The following is a 22,986-nucleotide window of genomic DNA, read 5'->3' as shown; positions in this document are numbered from 1 at the left end:
GTGTCCCCCCCTCGCCCCCACCCCCCTTTTCCTTCTTGATCTGAATTTCTCCCCCCTGGCATTTCCCGGGCTCGCCTAGCAAGAGGCCAGCCCCGCGCGCTGCCAGGCAGCCAGGCAGGCAGCCAGGCAGGAGGACGCTGCGACTCCCCTGCTGCTCCCAGCCCGGCAGAACTGGAGCCTGGAGGGGCTGAGGGGACCACAGGCGGCGGAGGGAGGAGCCGGGCGTTCTCGGAGGTCTGAGGACAGCCCGCCTCCCTGGGAGCACCCCCCGGAGAGGCGCACGGCCACCCTCCGCAGCGAGCTTTTGGAGTACCGCGAGCGGGGAGGCGAAGGATGCCGGCGGCGCGGCGAGCCGGCTGCGGGGCAGCACTGTGGCTCTGGCTCATCAGCAGCGTCCTCTGCAGAGGCTGGACGGCCCCCTCCGCGTCCCGTAAGTAGCCCGCCCGCAGGCTCACTGCGCTGGAGCGGGGTCCGCGCCGCAGGGATGTTCCGCCCCGGGGTCCCCACTGCGAGCTGCACTCACCCTGCTCGCCCCCTGATTTGTGTTGTGTCCCCGCTGTCTTGCACCTGCAGCCACTGCAGCAGGCAAACTCCGAACCCCGCGCTCCCGGTTGGAGGGTGGCAGGGGGAGGAGAGGGCTTGGATGTTTGGATGCTGGTGATGTTTTTGCAAAGTTGTTCCTGGTCGTGGAGATAGGGTGGCAACCGCTTGGTTAGAGTGATGGGTGTAGATGACGGCTTCTTAGGAGTTATTCTTCCACTTCCGTGTGTGTCTGTAGAGGGAGTTCATGGCATTTTGCTTAGGTAGGTCAGTGACTGAAAAGTGAAGACTATAGCAAAAATAAGTTTCTTGTTTTTAATTTGTGGTATCAACTTAAATGAGCACGGGTTAGAAGAGGGGCATATTTTGAGCAGTTTGGGCACCTAGGGACTGGTCTTTAACCCCCACCCCCACCTCCAACAAGTTAATGACTGCTTAGTACTTGCTTATTAAAATGGAGACAGTGAATCCAATATTGTAACTGAAATCGCTTTGATGCTTAGGCAGTTTGATGTAATGCAGCCTAGAACTTGTGACAGTCAGTGCAAACCAGTAATGTAATAACAGATTTCTTAAGCGGTCTCAGGAAAATGAGGCTGTTGCATTATGTTTATCTCCGTGTGTTTTAGCCAGGTTTTGTTTGTTTGTTTTTGTTTGTTTGTTTTTAAGATTGCTCATGTTTTCATGAGGTTAGAAGGGCTAGAAAGACATGGAAGATTCCAGCTCATCTTCTGCATTGATTTTGGAAGTGCATATTGTGTGCGCATCCAGAGAGAAAAATGCATAGCTGCTCTTTGCTTCAGAAGGAGTTAAACTCTACAGAGGTTCCTGTAGGAATCTTAGGATAATGTTCATAAGCACATACTTGTTTCTGAGAATGAATAAGTTGTTAAGGAATAATCATGGCGATTTTAGTTTGAAAATAAGTATTTTTCATTTAGGAAAAAAAAAAGTTTAGTGTTTTCCAGAATTCATCCTATGTGAAGTAGTTCCATCTCTGTTTATAAGACCCTGGGGTGTATGAAAGCACCCTTGCCTGTATGTTAATATTAATGTTCTTAATCCAGTGTGTAAATATTAATAAGGGTAAGTATTGAGAAAGGACTTTATAAGTTGTGCTAATAGAATCTACTGCATAATAATGTCATATGATGAACCAGTATTAATTTTGAGATATTTTCCCAAATACAGTATTTGCTTCTCTTTTCTTGCACTTCAAGACAGGGAAGCCACTAAAGGCAATCGACGTTTGTAATGAACCTGAAACACATTTTATAGTTGTTTTTTTGTTTTTTTTATCTCACAAAACAGATTAAATCCCCCCAAAATGTGATATGTTATTTTATGTCAGTTTTAGAGATGTAAGCAGAAATTGTCAAGATATGCTTGGTATTAATCTTTACATAAGTGTGTTAACTACATCCTGAGGACACTATTTTAATGAAATTTTAGTTTCTATTTCAAGGTCTGGTGATGTAGAACTAACTGCCACTTTTCTCAGAAAGTAAACTCATTATAATTTTAGTTTATTATATTCACTGATTGAAGGCTCTCATCTCCAAGGTTCTTCCTGGGTTCTGTATTTCATCATTCTGTATACTTTAATTATAATGGATGAATCTGAAACATTTGTCTCATGTCAAGAATGGCACGCATGCCGCCATTGGGTTAATATATTTTAAGAGTGGAAAAGTTGTTATTTCAGAAATATATTCTTAGTTTTTCCAACTTAGAAATTGGCGATAGGGAAGCGCAGAGACCTTTCCTTTTAAAATAGTCAAGTTAATAGTTATGTTTGATTATTAAGGTTTATTTATCTAGCTCTTATTCTTTATTGTTTAAAAGTTATAATGACTTTTTATTTCATGTGAATTTAAATTGTGTTACCAAAACCCAGTTTCCCCGCATCCCAAAATAAAGTAAATAATAACAATGGTACAGACTTTACTGATTGGAATGAGCTTGCATGTATTCAGTGCTTTACATTTATATTTTTAAACTTAATGAAGACTTTTATTTATGTTAAATACAGCTCTGAAGAAGAATTATAGTTATATTCTTAATACTAAAAACATTTAGAAGGGGAAAAGTGGTAACTACAAGAATCTAAAATAATGAGCAACTCAACCAGGAGAGGTCATCACAAGACAAAAAGTAGCATGAAACTCTAAAAGTAACATTTTTATTTGGTACACATTTTAAAATATGATGACTATGCTAAAACTTTCTGTCCCCAAATAACTTTTCAATATGATGGACATTTTTAGAAGACATAGTTAATATTTTTTCATTTCAATACCATTTCAAATGGGTAGTTGCTTCTGACTTACTTATTCTCTGTTATTGAAATGTATGTAAAAATAGTTTTACTGTTAATACGATTTTTTTTACAACTAGCGTAAAATAATTTTTAAGAAGCTCATTTCTAAGATTAATTAGAAATAGAATCTAATTTCCTGACAGTTAGTGAAAATGAGCTGCTGCTGAGCTGATGGAATCATATAACCGCCCTTCTTGTAACTGTATACGTACAGGACACATGTAAACTTTAAGTAGGGTATTTTCTCTTAGGGAGTTGCATTTATTTAATGTATTTGAAAGACCATGATAGTGCAGTTCTAAATGATGAGAAGTTTGAGCGAGCATTTGATGAATTTAATTTATTCTCAAAATGTACTAAATTTTGGCTTAAATAGTGCTTTCTGATAAAGGTCACTTCACATTTTTTTGTATAGCTTTTGGACTATAATTTCACTGACTATTACATTTGAGAAATGTGTTTTCAATTGATCAAATAGTTTCTAACAAATATGTTTTACACATACAACCATATACAAACATGTATGTATATAAATACTATACACACATATTTGATAAAATCCTTTAAATGTGTAGTATATGATATATAGATACATACCATTATTTACTATAGGATTATATTATAAATTCATTGTATGTAAATTTGTATGTATTTATATATTTTCTAAGATGTCTTTCGAGGAGTCTAACTTGCCTACAAGTGTATAGATAGGTCTTTATACGAGCAATTATTTCAAGTAACACAACAATGTCAATACAATAGTATATTGGTCTATTTTTCTCTCTCTACCCTAAAAATTGTATCTTTCAGGTAATTGAATTAAGTATAAAATATATAATAAATATAAAAGCAAATCCTGTTGTTTCACATCAAGCTTGGATGTAGTAGTTTGTCTTAATAAGATGAATTCCAATAAAGAAGTGCATTACGCCGGCAAAATTCATTGGTTGGTGAGAAGAAGTACATTATTTACCTACACTAATAAGAAAATTATTATTTACTCATTAGAGAGAAATATATTATCCTGATTTCATTATTCACACTGATATTCAGGAAACAGGAATCTTTGTCCAAGTTTTACTTTTAACATCAATATATGCCAAAATCGGGTAAAAAAAATTCCACAAATTTAATATAGGCTTTTATTAACCTTTTAATTATTATAAATGTGCAGCATATCATTTTTAGATGGTAAGTAACGTCAACGTTGTTTGGTGCACGTCATATTTTTGACATCACATTATTGATTTATTTTTTTTTCTATTTTAATTATCAGGGTGTTTGAAGTGCTATAACTTATCTGAGATGTTAAATCACTCGTTTTAATTAGTAAATTCTTCCCGAGAAAAACTTAAGTCTTTAAGAATGAACTAGTAAGTCGTCTTGTCTGATGTATCCTTTTTATGATTGAAACATAAAGGGAATTTGATGTACGTACTTCCCCATTCTGTCTTCGCTCTTTTAAAGTAGATATTATATATTTGCTGTAAATGCTGTACAGAGTAAGGAGAACGTCTAGGCTCAGAATTTCCTAATTCAAATCTAGTGTGTGATTTTCTTAAAAATACTGAACATATGGGGAACCGACTTCTTCATATTGTCTGTATGGTGACTGATGTTAATGGGATGAATAAATAAAATACGTAATTTCAAAAATGTCCCATATCGAATTGATTTGACAACTGCTCGATTTTATCATTTATTGTGACTTACAAAGTTCGCAGCCGAGTACATGACAACTTAAACATCAGCACTACAATATTATGGAAATAAAGTGAATGCCACACTGATCGCTATATAAGTATTGAATGTTACCAGTGTTTCTAGAGAAATACATTTCTTTTTTCTTTTTTTTAAATTTACATATTTGAAGATTGGTAGCTTTTAGAAGCACAAAGTATATTTCTAGAGTCACCTAATATTTGGCCTTTAGAATAAATTATGTGTTTAATTTTGCCATTTTAATACATAAGAATAGTGATGAAATGATCTTTATTCAGCCTTTTACTTTTCAACTGAGAAACTTAAAGAAAAAACATCAACAGTGATCATTTCAACCCGTGGCTCTTTCCATCTCCTGGGGTCTATAGAATCTATATGGTATAATTTTAACCAATGAAAGATATTGGGATATGGAGGTCCTACCTTTTTCTTCATCCTGTTTTCTTTTATGAGGAGGAAACTCCATTTGCAACACTCTTAGCTTCTGTTTCCACAGTTCACTCCTTCCTTCCCAGGTTAGGTAGAGTGACGTGCACGTTAGGTTACTTTGGGATAAGGGGCTGGCTTACTGAGCTCCACCTTCTTCCTTCCAGGCTCCCTGCGGAAGGTACAGAATCTGCTGAAAACCATGTAAGGGTAGGCTATGCCTCTGCAAGCATTTCTGTGATCCAATGGGAAGCCTTCTGGTTGGTCCTCGCTATGGCTAGGAAGTCTGTTTAATTTCAGAATTAAGGTTAATGCACCCAGTTGTTGCCATATATTTAAACCATGTTCCTCTGTAGCAGTAATTATTATGGAAGGGGTGATATTTAGTCTCCATCTGTGACTTCTTTGCTAATCTAGAATCAGGCCGAGAAGAGATGATAGTTATTTTTCCCTATCAAACCCAGACATATTAAAATTGCCAACATAAGCTGATTTAGTACTGAACTAAATGAGCATGGGGAGATTTTTGCATGTTTAAGAAAGCCACAAAGTAAAACTTAATTTGAGTCGGAGACTTGGGCATATTCTGATGATGACCTGTAAACCCTCCTATTCATTCATATTTCTGCATGGTCATCCTCTCAGTGACATTTATTTTAGAGAAACACTTAGAATGTCATTTCTTTCTCTGTGGTCAATAACGTTGCTATTGTAAATACATCTTGGTTACGGACTGTAGTGGCTGCATGTTTAATTCCATCTTATCCATTTAGGAATCAGGTGCTTTGCCACACCTTGAGCTGATACTGTGTTTCCCCGAAAATAAGGCCTAACCAGAAAATCAGCCCTACCATGACTTTTCAGGATGACATCCCCTGAACATAAGCCCTAATGCGTCTTTTGCGTAACGTGTGTCTTATATTAATGGGTCTTAATATAAGACCCGGTCTTATTTTCAGGGAAACACGGTTGTTACTTCATGTTCTTGTTCCTTCTGCACAATCATGAAGATTTAGGTATTTTGAGTCCATTATTCTGAAAAAAAAATAGTATTTGCACTTTGAAAACAACTTTGATAGTTTCCTCAATTGTAAATTTCGAAAAAGAGCTCATTAAACTCTTATTTAGTTCGTTTTGGGGGTAGACTATTCATAATAACAGCTTGAAGTAACTATTTCTTTTTATAGCACTCCAGACTTTAAAACCTCCCCTGATAGTAGGAAATCTGGAAATAAAGATGTATTAGTTGACTGAGTTTGCTTGCCGCAGATATATTATTGGTATACTGGAAAAGTGGTAAAGAAACCCAGAAGAGCTCCCGGGGCCTATATTCCACATTTTCCTTATGATTTAAGTTTGTTTGAAATACCCTCACACACATGCATAGTGATATATTCTTGAACGTTTTCATGTTTAGGGAGGAGGTAATGTTAGTTCCTGAGAGTACTTTTACCAGGAAAAAAAATATCCTCAGACATAGGTAAGGTTGTTTCCTTTCCTAATACATCACGCCTGCTTTGTTTGCACTGGGATGGTGTTTTAGCAGTCTGGGGATGTGACTGGCCGTGGAGTGTGACCTTCCCACTCTCAGGTTCACGGACTCTGTGATGTGTGGTGCAGCTACAGCGCATCAAGTTATGTAAAGTTTAATCAAATTCAGCAAGGTTTTGCTCACTTCTGTGCATTAGGTGTCATGTTGAAAAAAGTATGTAAAAAGAAAAGCTTTGCCGTGACTCCTAGTTTTCTACTAGTATTGTGATGTCATCCAGGTCATTTGATTATAGTATTATTTCAAGGAAAACATGGGAGAGAGTAAATGCATACCCTCTGAATTAATGAAACGGCTTATCATGTGATGAAATACCATGATTTGCCTAAGGAAAAGAATACATTTACCTCTAAGAATATTCTTTTAAAATAAAAGGCGCTTGTCACTTGTAAATCATATAGACTCAAGTGATTATTTTGAACTAACATAAAGCATGTCCATTAAATCATATCACTCTATAACTCATTTTGCTAGGCAGTCACCTCTTAATGGAAATTAAATAATCAAGCAAACTTGTAAGTAAATATTTACCTTCATATATTTAACATATGTTTTTCAGATATTGGGCAAAATATATGAACAGAAGAACTGCATGAAAAAAATTTCACCCTAAACTGTGTTACATGACAAAATTGTAGCATATTTTAGGGGTATCATTTGTTTAAAATTTACTAATTACACATTAACAATGGCCTATGCTGGGTTAAATTACTTAATTGCAAGTAAATTTTAACTCAAAATTGATACATTTATATAGCCTATTTGAAACATTTTGGTTCATCCAAACATACTATGTCTGGAAAATCATATGAGTATTAATGTTTAGATGGTTACATGAATATGCTATTAGTTAATGTATTTAATGTCAACCAGTCTGAAAACGTGATCAATTTTGTTTGTTTGTTTATTTTTCTCCCATAGCCACAAACACGTATGTTTGATGCCTCTATAAAGGCAAATGTTGATAATCTATCATGGCATTTTTTCCTAAAAGCATCTGAATATGGCCACAGAATCAAAAACTTGGTGACACAATATACCGGGCAACCATGTATAATCTCATCAAATTTGACCTATCAAATAAAACTTTATTTTTACTCACATCACACATAATACCATCACCAGAATATTTTCAGCTAACTGTGGTTTGTGTTCAAATACACCCACTATTGTTTAAATCACTTGATTAATATTAGATGTTCTCATGTGAAAAGAGTATGTGTGCATTTTCTTTAATAAATGTTTCCAGAGTTCCACACATTTGCAATGACTTACATTTTCAGCAGCCACCAATGAATGCCCCTTTCCAGAACTCTACCCAGCAATAGACATTACTGTACTTTCAAAAACTTTGGCCAATTGATATGGATAGACAATAATTGTTGACTTCAGGTCAGACACTACTCTTTAGCTGTATTAACTCATTTAGTACTTACAATAATGCTCCCATTTGCAGATTGGAAAACTCAGCAGACAGAGAAGTTCAATATTAGGTTGGTGCAAAAGTAATCGTGGTTTAAAAGGTTAAAAATAATGGCAAAAACACGCAATTACTTTTGCACCAACCTAATAGCTTTCGCCCAGGCCACCGGTATAATCTATCTTTACTGCCTGTGTTCCTAACCATGACACCCCTGGCTGAGTGTGAAATAGTATGTCATTGAATTTCCAGTTCTCTAATACCGAATTTCAGCTTGCAGCTAGGCAACATTTTGAGAATTAATTAATTGTGGTGTAGAGTTATAGGGAAGAAAATCTGTTATAATGTTTCTTTTTTTGTTTCTTTATTCCTTAATCAAATTGCTCTGTATTCTGATGACTTAAAAATTACGTTTGTAAACAGGAAAAATATATATTTGACATAAACACAGAAATACAGCTTATTTCAATGATGGTAACACTAAATAATAATACATACGATGTCATTTATGTTCTTCCTCTTCATAATAAAGTGATTTTGCAGTGTAATTCTATCTTTTGGGTACTGTTAGCATACATTTAACAGTGATATGGTGAGAACATTTATTTAAAGCTATGTGAAATATTTAATGCAAAAATATTAAAACGCTTTGTCAGATCCAACCAAACGCTGTTTTAAACTGGCTCTCTGGAAATTTTTCAGTATGTATCCAAAACTGTAATATTATTGCCATCCCTAAGGTTAAAAGATGGTGCTGTGTAATCTGTTACCATTGTTTTGAGTATCCATTTCATGTAATGTCTAAACCATCAAGCTTTTCTTGGGAGTCTTGTTGAGGGAAAAACTTCTTTTCCTTTCATGGAGGTTGTAAAATGTTTGCCTCAAACATATCTGTCAGTTCTAATACTTAAATATTTCCTGTATCTATTCCCTGTTCCCTGTTCCCATCACCACAGCTCTAGTTCAGGTTTTCAGCGTTTCCCTCCAGGCATTAATTTAGTAGCCGGCTAGACTGCCTTCCTGTTTCTCATCATTTTCCTCTAGTTTATCATCAATATCTATGCCAGAAATGCTTTTCTAAAACACAGATCTTGTCATCGTACTCCACGTCTCTGGTTCTTGCCTGTCCCTTTGGTGTCATTTCCGCCCCCTGCCCCGCCCCCAACATTTGCACCCCATGTAACCTAACCATACTGAAATCCTTGCAGTTTCTCCAATACAACATGCTGTTTTCAATTGCATTTCTTTTAATGCCTCCTTCCCTCTGTTCCTGCCTTCTGGAATGCATTTTCCTATTTTATGTATATTGATGTAAGGAAAACTCGTTTATGGTCCAAGCCTCAGAATTTTGAAGCCGATTCGAGGTACCCTCACCTCCCTGTGGTGAGTTGGTATAATCACAGGCAAAATGCTAAGAAGATCATAAGCAATTCCTTTGCTATTGGGGATTTACAAGGAATAGAGTAATAACAAATAATAACCAGGCACCTTCAATTATCTGATGTTGGAATGATAAATTGTTGACAATAGAGGGAAGGTGAGTAATATATTTTTAACGGATAAAAGACAGATACTTTTTTGTCATAGTTGATACATGAATATTAACCTATCATTTCAAGGTAAATAATGAAACCATGCTGTGAAAGTTCTACAACTCCTCCAAACCTTTTCCTATGTGGCTCTATTTTGCATCATTTTCTGTACTTCCCTTAAGCCATATGGTTGGTCAGAGTTCTTAAAAGCCAAGCATGGCTGCCCTTTACAAAACATGTTGTTTCAAAGAAGCACCTATATTCTGCATGCAGACTAAAGACAAATGTCAACAAAGTAACTATAGTACCCAGCAGGTACTTTAACCAGAATGTTTAAAGAGTCAAAAAAAAGTCTTGTAAATGATAGAGGTCGGTGTAGAGACACTTGATCTATCTATCTATCTATCTATCTATCTATCTATCTATCTATCTATCAATCATCTATCTGGTATATTATAATCTAGCATATTAGTTGATATTGTCAGAGTTGGTATGGCATGTCAGTGAGTTCCTTTTAGTTTTTTAATACAACAAAATAGCCTTCGGTAAATAAAAAAAGAGTCACCTATATTCTATTTGCTTATATTTTAAATTAACTCTCTTTGTCTCTGCATTTGAAACTTTGTACATTCTCTGTCTCAGCCTTAATGTATCCTCTACCCTGTAAGCTCTTTACTTTTTCAAAGCCTGCCAATAAAGCAAAGCCTGTTTCAAATTTTATATCCTGGCTCTTCCAACTGATAACACAAGTTATTCCCTTTTCCCTTAGCTCACAGTTTGCGCAGGCAGAGCCTACGTTTTGTTCTTAGATTAATAGATATAAAGGTGTGGTGTGGTCGTATCAAAGGAATTAGACTTCAGCAAGCATCTTTTATCACTAGGCACTGTACTTAGGCATTGAATTTATTATATAAAATTAGTCAATTACCTCTCTACTGAAATATTCAAAGCATCAAGATGCTCAAAAACTTTAAAGCGCACCAGTTTCATTTTCATGTAGTTCTTACTTTTATCAAGTTCTCCCTTATGGTAACACAAAATCCACATCCTAGTAAATTCTGGCCATTAGTTCTAGTTGGGCTTTTGAGGTAATAAAGCTTGATATTTTCCCAATATTACCCACCATAAAAAATTTGAAGACCGATATCATAAAATCTGATTAAATATAATTTTAACATTTAATCATTGTTTTTATAGATAGCTAATTAATATCTCAAAGATCAATAAATGCATTAAGAGAAAAAGACTGTGATTTAGATTTAGTTACAGCTTTCAGATTGCCTATAGTATTTCTAGTACATAAGTAGTGTTAAGTAAATACAGTTGAATTGAAATGGGTGCGTTCTACATATAAGTTGTGCATAGAGGTAGGTTATAGCAACAAGTACAGATTTCTTAGTTGTATTTTTATAGCTAAAAGCATTGTATTTCGAACTGATATAATTTTACTATATTAGGTACAACATACTAGCTATACATACTAGCTCTCATGTTATAAAAAAACACTGCCTTAAATTGATATGTCTGTATAAATCAGGGAACAAAAATGAACCAAGTAAGTGTATCATTCAAAGCAGTATCATTCAAAAGTAACAAGGCTACTAACCTATTGCTTAATGTGAAAGGCAACATATTGAATTACTTTGCCCAAAGTATATTAGGAAAATATTACTGCAATATGACTGGTCTTCATATCAAGAAAACACAGTTTAATGTTATGGTTCTTTTAGACAATGATCGCAGGCATTTTCATTTTCCAAAAATTATATAACCACCCAAAATATAGGTTATAGAACTTAAATTGTGTTGTTACTGCACACGTTTAGACTATAGGTGGTAAAATTAGAATACTGTATCCATGTTCAAAAATAAATTTAATAATCTTGTAATTAAAAATGATATCGTTTGTTCTATCAAATTAGCATCAATAGGGCTTTTTGTGAAAGGCTTTTGGATCTGTTATCTGTTGATTTATATGTCTATAGTTACAGTATTTAGAGCATCTCGCACTGTGCTTGCTTCTACATATTAAACTTTCAAATACCAAATGCACAAATGGAAAGACAAACTATGCTAGTGATGGAAGTGCTGGCTTCTGGGAATTGTGCTGTAACATTGGCCTGAGAAATAGGCAAAGAGGGACAACTCAGAAACCTGCATTCCAGATCAGCATGATTTGAAGAAATTAGTGACCTAGGCCAGGAGCTAAAATAATTGGTCATTATTTTATTTATTATGCTCTTGATAAGCTTCCACATACAGTAACACATTCAGTTTATAAAATTTTAGTAGAAAAACGATTGCCATTGAATAACATGCTTCTTTATGTTACACATCCTACGTATCGTTTTTTGATGCTTGTTTCAATATTATTTTGACTGTCCTTTTGGTCATATTTGACCTTAGAAGAGTTACCTTAAATCTCCCTTTCGTAATGATTAAGGAAATCCTCAAAATTATGATATTTTAGCTGGAATTTAAGGATCAGGAGGAAGTAGCCAAGAAAAGAGGAAAGAACAATATTCTGAGCAGAAGATGCTATTGGCCAAGTTTAGACCTCACTCTGATGAGGTATTTACCATAGTAGCTTTAGAATCAGTCTTTTGTAAAACATGTAATACAAAGAAAGTTTCCAAAGAGTGAGTGACACTACTTAGTAGTTTATCAGCAAATACAAGGTAAATCTTCACAGATTAGAAATATAGAGCTATTTCTTTATTCAGAGAATAATATGTTTTGCCAGTTTGGTTAAAAATAAGTATTAAGAAAACCTTACACTCTACGGATGAACTTAACTACCCGCCAAGTCAGAGATCTAAAATGAAAAGCATATAAATTGCTGCACACAGGATACACAGCACAGATTTGGGTGTAGGGTAGGGATCAGTTTTTTCCCTAAAAATTGCCATTTTAAATTATATTCCATCTTAAAAATATTTTGGAAAATTGTATGTTTCTGTTTTGCTTTCATTTTTTTTTTTTGGTAGGTGTCTTTATTGGTTACATGAACTAAAAAGTAGTTGTAATCTACTTTAATGCAGCCTCAACTGGCAAATTTGGTGAATGAGACTTCACAGAAGCGAACAAAAATTAGAATTCTATGTGTGAGTGTTTTATGTCGTGTGTGCATATGTATTTATTTACCATCCATGAGTTTTGGATACTAAGTGTCTTCTCTATGGCAGAGTTCACAGCTCTCTTTATTGTCTGTGTGAGGGTTTCTCTATTGTCAAAACTAATCTTCCTAAATGTGTGGAATAAATAATTCTATACAATGAATGAGTATCCCATTCTAGAAACTCCTAAAATAAAGAGCATTGTAACCTAATGTTCTGTAGTCATTGCTGAAAACTCGTTTTATACTGATTACTGGCTGAAATGTATTGACATTGATTTAGTAAAAATATTAATCTTTTTCTAAAAGAATCTACATATTCTTTGGAAAAGTATCTTGTTAGTGGCTATTAGGACAGACTTTCACATCAGAGAGACTGGATTTGGTTGTTTGATCTGTGCGTGAGCAACCTTGGACAAATTATCTCAAGTTTTGAGCCCCAGTATTCCAATATTTAAAATAATGAAATAACAGTACCTACTTCAAAGGCTGTAAGGATTAAATACACAATGTGCAGTGAGTGGCACATAATGGTCGATTAATCTTAGAGGTTTTTTTTGGTTATTTTTGAATGTATTAAATATTATATAATTTCTATGATATTAATATTAGACTAGAGTCTACAAATATGGCAGAATCATTTGCAATTGCCTCAGACATTTATTTTATAATTTATTTGGGACGCTAAGGCTTACATTTGGAACAATTAGCAAATGTAAGACCAGTATATTATCTAATTTCCACATAATGCCACATGTAAATGCTCAAAAAGTGAGATAACAATATAGTTCAAATATATGAAGAAAGACTTAATTGAAGGAAGTAATGTATATAGAATATATATTAATTGAATTTATGATTTGTAATATATGAACACTATATGTGATATTGCTGTACTCTACACGAGATGTTAATACTTAAGAGTCATTTATTTGAAAAGTCTACTTTGTTAAAAGTATGGTAGAAATGATTAAAGCAGTGTAATCTATTTAGTAGAGCGTATTTTTCAATGTACTAGGTATTCAGTTACCTTACAAATGTTTCGGGAAAACCACAACATTTGCAAATTAGAGAGCTTGTGGGCATGGGGAACATATCCAAAAGCATAAACATTTTTACTCTAACTTGTCAGCCATATGTGCAGATGGCATAAAGCTTGTTTTCTGAAATGTGATGGAAAGTATAAAAAGAAATTTGACAATTTTTTTTTCATTTTCATTTTGAATTTGACTATCTGAATAGCTAGAAAGCTGGGAAATCAAACAGTGGATATTATTTTAAGTCCCTGAAAATCCATGCCCAGGAATTTTGGAGGTTCAGCTGAAATAGTTTATAGACATCTATTCATTATTAATGAAAACATTTGAAATCATATTAAAAAATAGATCACGGTGGTAAACTCTGGAGATTATAGAATGTCTCGAGACAGGCTCTCTGTCCTGAAGGATTTTATAATCTCTAGGAAGATGGAAACATTTATAATTAAAATTCTAAAATAAGCTCCTACCTATAATAAAAGCCACATGATTTCCTTGCCATGGTCCAGGCAAAATTAACAATTACATTTTGCTACATAGATAATGAAGGTATCAATATGAAATGATAGGATCATAAAAGTGATGGAGAAAGGTGGTCACTAGAAAACTGCCTTTGGAGACATATTAAGGTCCTATCAGTGCTTCGTAGTGAATTCTTGTCATTCTATTTCTTGGGGATCAGCAGAGCCCTTGAACCAATCTGCCTGACTTAAACAGGCAAAGTATATGTATTAGATATTTATTTTCACAGTTTCCAAATCCTTCCCATAGACACTTACAGACTTAGGATATAGTTAACCAACTTGGAAAACGTTTGTTTCCTTCCCCTCCTCAATTTTTGAATACTGTTTTTAGTATCCAGGCGTTAAACTTTCATATACAGAAAAAGAATGATGGAGAGACAGTGAAGATCACCATTCTATTTCTACCACTGGGAAATTTACTCCTGAGTACCTCTGGCAGTTTACCTTGACCTAGTTTCCTAATTACTCCTTGTTTTCGCCTCTTCTTCTGCCTACTCTCATCAAAAGGTAAGATAGAAAGGTAGCAGGAACCCTGCTTACACCAGTGAGGGAAAAGACAAACACTAGTTCTCATCTCTGCAAACAATAAAAATTAGTGATAAGATAAAATATCCAGGACTGGTTCATAGCAAATAATTTGTTATTCTTTAGCACCACACCCAAGAATATTAGGCATATAGAAGTTAAATGCTGCTTTCTATTTGAAAATTAGATGTATTACTTAACACATTAATACAAACACATTTAAATACAAAAGGACTTAAGGACAACTGAACAATAGTAATATTATTTTTCAATAAAGTCTAATTTTTAACTGTTGAGGGAGGGCCGGAAATGTTAATTGAACTTATAAATGTTTTAATATGTAGTTATATGTATGTCATTTCCAGAAATTGGTCTAAATTTTTATAATTATATTGTAGTCAATGTGTATTGCCTAAATAATTTTACTATCAAAAAGGAATGTTTGTTTCATTATGTAAAAATTTGTTTTGTTCCTGGACAATATTATTTACATGGGAGATGATTCCAGACCCTATCAGAACTGTCAGTACTAATATTTGCTATAATAATTGCTATAATAATTCAGTGATATTTAGCTTAGAGAATTTTGCTAAGCAGATAAATAACTGATCACTTAATATGTGTGTGTGTGTGTGTGTGTGTGTGTGATTGAAACAGCAGACATTTATAAAAGGCAATTTCCTAAATAACGTATATGTCAAAGTGTATTTTTTATAGCTAATTTAAAAGGAAGTAAATAGTGAATATAATTATACTGTCACATAACAAAATCATTGATATTATAACTTAATAGTTACAGGATGTTTGTCATTATTTTTAATGAGATTAATGGTAATATGCCTCATATTCGTAGTATTTACCTTTGGTATGACCATGTGTTATACATCCAAAATTTTCTCATCTTAGAAAGATTTCAGTTAGTTGGATTGCTACATACTTTGGAGTGGATAGTGGCTGAGTTTTATTAAAAATGTGTGCATTTATAAAATGCTAACAAGTCCAAGGATTATTAGAGAATGTCCTATATTCTCATTACAATGGATTCCACGTCAATTGTTTGTTTTTAAGGAACATACCGGTAATGTTATAATAAGGTTATTTCAGAATTTGAATAATACACCCCTTCAAATAGAGATCAGTATAGGCTTGCTGTACATTTTTTGTACTTTCAATATCTTTCAAGCTTAACTTTGCAGCCCTGACCCTACATCAAGGCTTAGCCTTCATCAAGTTTGATATAAGATTAACTATGATTAACTATGGTCTACAAATGCCAGTTGATTGTGTATCTATAACAAACCCATGCAGTGTCTGTATCTGTGTCTCAGATTATAACCTGTAACTCAGGTAACAGTCTGTGCCAAAGTATGTTCCTTAGTAGTTGATCTGTTTTGTGAAAACACAGGCCAACAAGCAATTATATATGGATGTTTGTTGGGCATTGAGTACTGGTCAACACTGCCCAAGATGAGCTGATTTTGAGGAGGTTGGTGTATAAGACCTAGGATCCTCATAGAGCAGATCTCACCTGTTGCTAAGCTCATGGGCTGCCTGGCTGGTTGTGATTCAGTAGGTCTGGGATGGGACCTAAGATGGGGCAACTCTAACCAGTTTCCACATGGTGGTGATGCTCTGAGTGGTCCATGGACCACATGAGTAGCATGATTTTAAACTTGGAATCTGTGGTGAAAGGTGCTGTAACAAATGTCTTGTTATTTTGAAATTAAGAAGCACACTTTAAAGAGAAAACAGAAAAAAAACGTATAATCATTTTATCACACTATTAAATAATTAGGGTATAACTAGAAGGTTGAATAGTGTAGTCTATGATATGGTTTTGGGGGAAATCATGCAGAAAGATGTAAATACCGGGTTTCTTCTACTAAGTAGTTGGGTAGTCTGCGACAATTTATATGACCCCTCTTAAGTTTTAGTTTGCGTTTATAATATTGGGGAATTATACTAGGTTATCTCTAAAGTCTATTACAATTTTAAAAATCTATGATTCTAGTCTCCTAGGCTTCCCAGTCTTAGAAAAGAATAGACCCTCTTCCAAACCTTGGTCATGCTTTTGTCTCTAACTGGAGCTTTGGGATAGAGTTTCAGAGGTGGTACTGAAGTTTAAATAATATTATGCATTTAAAATGCTGAACAAATTGCCTTACCAATAACAAGTGCTGGATTCATGTTACTTATTAGTAGTATTATTATAACGATTAGGGAAATCAATTCCTAAGAAGTGAGGTAACTTGTTGTAGGACATCAGTTTTCTAGAGATATGCAAATTGATGCTATAATAACAAAGTATCGCTGGGTAGTTGATAATATACGAAATACACTTTCTAAGAAAAGCCAGTCATTATTGCAGCATATCACAAATACAGGGGAGGAAACAATGCTTGCCTTTCTCTGTAAAAACTAGTGAAATTCTGCCCCAAATCAATCTAATCTCAATTACCAAATACCCTTGTCCTCATGCTTGATACAGTGTGTATGTATAACTCCTTTCCATCCTGTTATTATAATCAAAACATTAAGCTTACTGGTATGCAAATATCTCCAAGTTGTATAATATGATTTCATGTTTTTAAAACACATTCATTGACTAACACAAAATGTTGTTTATTATTTCTATATATGATTTCTGCTTATAAGTAGAAAAGCATTTCTCTACATGAGTAAATGTATAGAAAACAGTTTAAAAGGTGAATCAGATTGATCAGAGTACTCTATTCTCTTCTTAATAGTAATTGAGTGTGATTTTTACATTGTACACAACCGGAAATTACTACATCGGGCATGACAGATGGCTGCCAATACTCTTGTTATCCTCCCGTAAATTGCATGGCACTTATGCCAATAAGGTGATTTTTCAGTTTAAAAAAAGACATTCAGAGTCAGTCTTTCCTCTAAAATCACCTCACGAGGGACCACAGAGCATTACTGTGAGTATATTTTATATCTGAAGTGATCCTACAGAGTTTTCAAATGTCAGGAACTGGTTGCAATGGAAAGGTAGGACAGTCGAGGTGCAGTGGCACCTTTGCTCTAAGTCTGGGCATTTTACCATTTAGGGGACATCAGTGTGGTTTGGTGGGGTTTCTAGGGTTGTGTAAAGGAAGTGCATGGTTCCACAGAAATCCAGAGTTGGGTTGTTTGTTGGTTCCTTTGCTCTGCGTCGGTTGACTTCTTCGGCAGGTGGGGCCTCCGGAGGGGCGTGGCTAATGTCTACACGTGCTAATTCTATAAACTTGGGAGCAGGTGGAAGCTGCTGACCACCTGATATGTGTTTATTCTCTATGCCAACACTCCGCTTAATATCCCAAACTTGATTTCTGCTGTTGGGTGTATGTTGTCCTACATGGTTTGGTCTGCTTTGCTGTGTCAAAACAGCAAGGTCACTATTCATGATAAATTTATATGAACCCCATCACAATGAACAGTATTTATCACCATGTTCTGTGTAATTTAAAATACAAATGGCCATTTCTCATGATGGGCCTTATAAAGGATTACTATTGTCAAAACAAACTTTCCAACATAGTAATTTGCTAAAAAATAAGACCAAGTTTACTTTTTTAAAAGTAACATTTAATTACAACGTAATTTTAAATAAAATTGAAATTAAAAAGTAAATTGTAAAAATTGAGAAAGACCACATTATACCTAAAGAAATAACTATTTTAAAGATTACTGAAGGTTATCTAGTTATTTCTTTGCGAGCACCATATTTAACAATATTAGTAGGGAGGAATTTTGTTTTTTTTCAAATTATGGTTGAATTTTTTTCTGTCAAATTTTGTTTTTACCAACTACACTCTTTGCATATCATAACGCTGAAGGCTGATGTGTGGCATAACGTAAGAAAAGCATCCTAAGAGAAAAAAACATTCCCAAGTCCTCAAACTGTAAGAATTTAGCTGTATAAATTGATGACAAATGCCACATTGTAATTTTAGCATTTTCCTCTGGGAATTCTACAAGGCAATAGGTATGAAATGATATTTTCCAACTTTTTTTACTCTGTGAAAAATAAAATGTGTTTTGTTCATTAAATTTTGAAATGGATGGAAGGTCTGAAGAATGCAGAATTGTTGGTAGTCCAACACAAATTTAATAGGTACATTCATGTTTTTATCTCAAACAATTTTTAATCACTTAACTTTGGGATTGGTTGTTTTGTTGTCATTTCCGAGTGCTTAATGTGCTACTATGTAGTATTCATACAAGTGATTTTTTAATGCTGCTATTAAATTTGTGAATAATGAAATAATGAGAATGGCCATGAAATGAGCTTAGATATTAAACAAACAGATAATACTGTTTGCACATATTAAGAGAAATTGCAGTATGTGAGTTAGAAATATAACCTTAAACACTCAAATTTTGGAGTCCATTTTCAGTTTGGCAAATAAACAATGTACCTTATAACATGCCTAATTATCAATATCTCTCACTAAGATAGATAGCGGGGTGTGTGTGTGTGTGTGTGTGTGTGTGTGTGTGTGTCTGTGTGTGTGTAAACGTTTATTAGCCTACATTATGTGGAAATCTGTTGCTCACGTAGTTGAAATTTCTTTATAAATAAAAATCTCTTCATCTGAGTGACATAATAATTTAAACACATTTGTAAATGACTTACATATACCATGCTGCCTTCTTGACCCAAGTGCAATACAAAATTATCCTGGTACTTAGAGATGTGACTATAAACATTTATTAAATATGCAATTTTAATTATTATTTCAGTGACCAATCAGGTCTGTGGAGCTGTTTTTTCCACCACTCAATGGCTTAAGACCACTGTGCTTTGCTCTTTCGTCCTATTTAGGTCAGAATTCTCTTTTGGTTTGACTTTTGAATTAAAAAGGACTTCTAAAATCATTAAGAAAGATTATGGTAGATTTGTTTGTATTCGAAGATACATTAAACTGCCATTGCTACCAAACTCTGAATGTCTCAGAGTTTCTTCTGGGATTACGATGAATTTTCTTCAAAGTTCTCTGTGTGCTGTTTGAGTTTTTCATTAATTTTTATCAGTACTTTCACTCCTCCATCCAGCCTTTCGGTTATTTTTAAAAGTATTGATCTGTTGGATGAATGCAGTATATTTTGTATTAGACAGTCCCAGATTCAACGAAAGGACTCTATTAAAAATGTCTGTGGAATTAGAAGTGTTTTTAAGTCCATGAGCATCAGTTTTCTCATTTATAAAATGATTGGAATAATAATACCTACTTGAGTTTACTGTAGAAGAAATGAGGTAACATATATTGAAATGCATAGTACAGTGAGAGGCCCAGGTAGGCATTCAATAAATGTCCATTTTACTCTCATCATCTTTGTGTAAAATTCACATGTAATTGATAAATGGTTTTAGAGATTGAGCATTCCTTTCAGATCTAGCCTCAAACTCTTGTTGGGATATCTCACAGATGCAGGAGTCTCACTCTGTCAAGTGTAACACTTGCACGCCCGTCTCCCTACCACTTTTTAATTTGGTTGACTGCCCTCCCTGTCTCCGATGATGCCTAAATAGAGTTAGCTTTTTCTATTGCTGAAGAAAAACCCATTTCAAAAACTTACCTTGTGGACAGCTCACGACAGCAGATAAACTAGAACAGAGAGAACGAGACAGCCCGCGGTGATGTCAAAGGATAGATAAAGTAGAGGGGTTCGTGGATAGTTCCAGGATCGGTGGCGGGGACTACTTCCTGTTCACTGACTCAGGACAGTGACGTGATCTTCCTCCATCATGAGTGGAAAATATCAAGAAGGGGATTTGGCAAAGAAAAAGTGACAACAGCATCAAATTCCTGGACACAATGCACCAATATGCTTTTGACATAGTCAAGCATCCCTCTCCCTTCCATTCCTTCCCTTTGACTCCTTTTACAACTTGTGTCTGTAAAGATCCCCAGTGTCCTCATTCAGTCTTCTAATGATCTACAACGAAGAACACCCCCACCACATTACCTCATCACTCTGTGGTCATATGTTTCTTTGTCCTGCAATGTCTCCTATCGGTGGTGACTGAATTTTCAGAACCATGTCATTGAGACCTGGGAAATAATTAGGTACCTAATAGGACAGAGTATTTGAAATACAGTTCTCACGTGTTAATGCTCATCATTCTTATCCATGGAAATATCCATTCCCTTGGGTGTTTGAACTTGAGGTTGGGAACTCGGAAGGACCAACAGCATCTCCCATGAAGCTTCTCTTGGATATTTAACAAAAGCTGTGATTTCAGTCCTTGGCAGGGGCAAGTCATGTTTTGTTGTTAAGGGATCTTCATTTACGTCACCTCCTGTAGTTGATCCTCTCCGTCAGCAATAACTGTGAGAAGAAGGAGGAGAGTTGGCGCTGTCCTTCTCCTGTCTCTGATGAAGAGAGTCTCAAAGAAAGGAGAACCAAAGAGAGCACCTTAGAAATTTGCTGTGGTGTTTTTCTCGGTTATAACCAAGGAGGTGGTGACGAGGGGCACTGAGAGGGATAAGACTGCTAGAGCATCTGGTACTCTGCGTGTCAGGCCGGCCCCACGAAGAATTCCCCACCACCCAGTGCCTACGAGATTCAAGCAAATGAAAAATCTGTTTAGAAATATCTGAATCTGGAACCTAAGTAGAATTTGAACATAATTAAGGTATATTACATAATTTTAGTATTCATTCATTTTCCAGATACAAGTACAGTAGAAATGGAAGAAACATTGTACCTTTTCAGATCACTGATAGGAGCTTCTAACCATTTCAGAAAATCACAAATAACCTGGTATCTGAGTGGCAGACACAACCCATTTGTGTCCCTCTGCATGTGTAGCTACTATGTTCATGGTGATTCTAGATAGAAGTAAGACTGATTATTGTGTCTTCTGGTGTGACAGTCCTTGGAAATTTACATATTAAAATCTATATTGTCAGTAAAAATCACTTTCCTTTTATTATAGTCAAATGATTAATGTAGACATTTTGTCTCCAGGTAGATTATATTTTAATGAATCTCATTTCAGCTTGAGAAAAAGGAAGTTAGCAAAGCTTATTTGTACAAACGCGGCATTAGATCTGATAAGGTTAAGAGCTGGTGCTCAGGAACTGCTCTCACTTCTCTTGTTCCTTTTGTGCTTTGGCTTCTCATCTACAGGCTGAGGGACAGACTGTTCTGACATCGCCTTTCTTTAATTAAGGGGTGTAGCTGCCAATGCAAAAGGAAATAGCTGCCTAGTCAATTTGCAGCGGAACGTAGGGATACTCTGCCCAGCATCTCCCTTCCAAGAGATGTCTCACCTAGAGATTTTTAAAGGAGAGCCATCTGCCCTTTGGCTGGCCTGTGGCAAGTGAAGTTCATTATGAAACACTGAGAAATATGGCTTTCCTGTGCTCGGAAAGTTAACCTGTGTGTGCAAGTGTTCTGTATTTAAGTAACAATTATATCATTAACCACTTTAGGTTCCTTTGTGAATCCTTTTTTGATTGTAAGATTATACAGTTAAAGAATATTAAACCTTATTTTGTATCTGGTCCCATTACAATGGTTTTGTTTTCAAGCGTTAAAAATCTGGGACTGAGAAGAATTAATGAATTTAATAATCTGATTGTCTCTTTATTTTATAATTTATTAGGCATCATTGATATTTCAGTAATTTTGCATCTTACAAATTCAGGTCGGACGTGTGTCATTCTTCCCAGGAAAATTAAAATCCAAGTAATGTGCAAGTCAAGGTGACATGACCAAAGCAGTTTAGAAGACATCATTAAGTACTCACGCTGTCCGAGTTACTTCATGGTGTGGTATGGTATGGTTCACTGGGAAACATCTCAAACAGGGCTCAGTGTTGGTTCCTTGTGGATCGTTTGGAGATACCATGTGCTGATATGTCATCTGCTGTCTTTTCTCAGCTCGACACACTGAAATTCCCCTCTACTTCCTCAGTATTGACCCACGCCTTACTATATTGTAATTGACTTTGATCGTTAATACTCTGCTGAAACGGTTAGAAACATTTGCAGTGAGAGTAGCAACTCTTAAGACTAGGGCTGCTCTGGACTATGGGAAGTCGATGAATTAGAAAAAAGTTGACCCTCATCTTTGGCACATACAGCTCTATAATTCAGGTGTTGGGGATCAGAGGGATCCTTTCTGCCTGCCTCCTTCTCTTCCTCTGGAGAGACAGTGCCTTTCACATCTTTGTGGGCAGTTTGTGACCTCAGTTTCAGCTAGGAATTTGCCCCTTCAGCTGGGCATCTTTGTGCAAAGTACAAAATGTGTGCATGGGC

The 22,986-nt window shown here is 35.4% G+C and overlaps 1 protein-coding gene across 1 annotated transcript in view; it reads left to right on the top strand.

Annotated features, from left to right (window-relative positions):
• The first annotated feature begins 297 nt into the window (after positions 1 to 297).
• Positions 298 to 22,986, top strand: part of CNTNAP2 (contactin associated protein 2) — a 1,478,782-nt gene continuing 1,456,093 nt past the window's right edge. The window contains exon 1 of the mRNA XM_074316028.1: positions 298 to 430. Within this exon, the coding sequence (XP_074172129.1) occupies positions 334 to 430 (97 nt within the window). The 5' untranslated portion in view covers positions 298 to 333. The remainder of the gene's footprint in view (positions 431 to 22,986) is intronic.

This window comes from Rhinolophus sinicus, linkage group LG11 (genome assembly GCF_036562045.2).
Source record: "Rhinolophus sinicus isolate RSC01 linkage group LG11, ASM3656204v1, whole genome shotgun sequence".
Taxonomy (NCBI): domain Eukaryota; kingdom Metazoa; phylum Chordata; class Mammalia; order Chiroptera; family Rhinolophidae; genus Rhinolophus; species Rhinolophus sinicus.
This window is presented reverse-complemented; position numbering and strand designations above follow the sequence as displayed.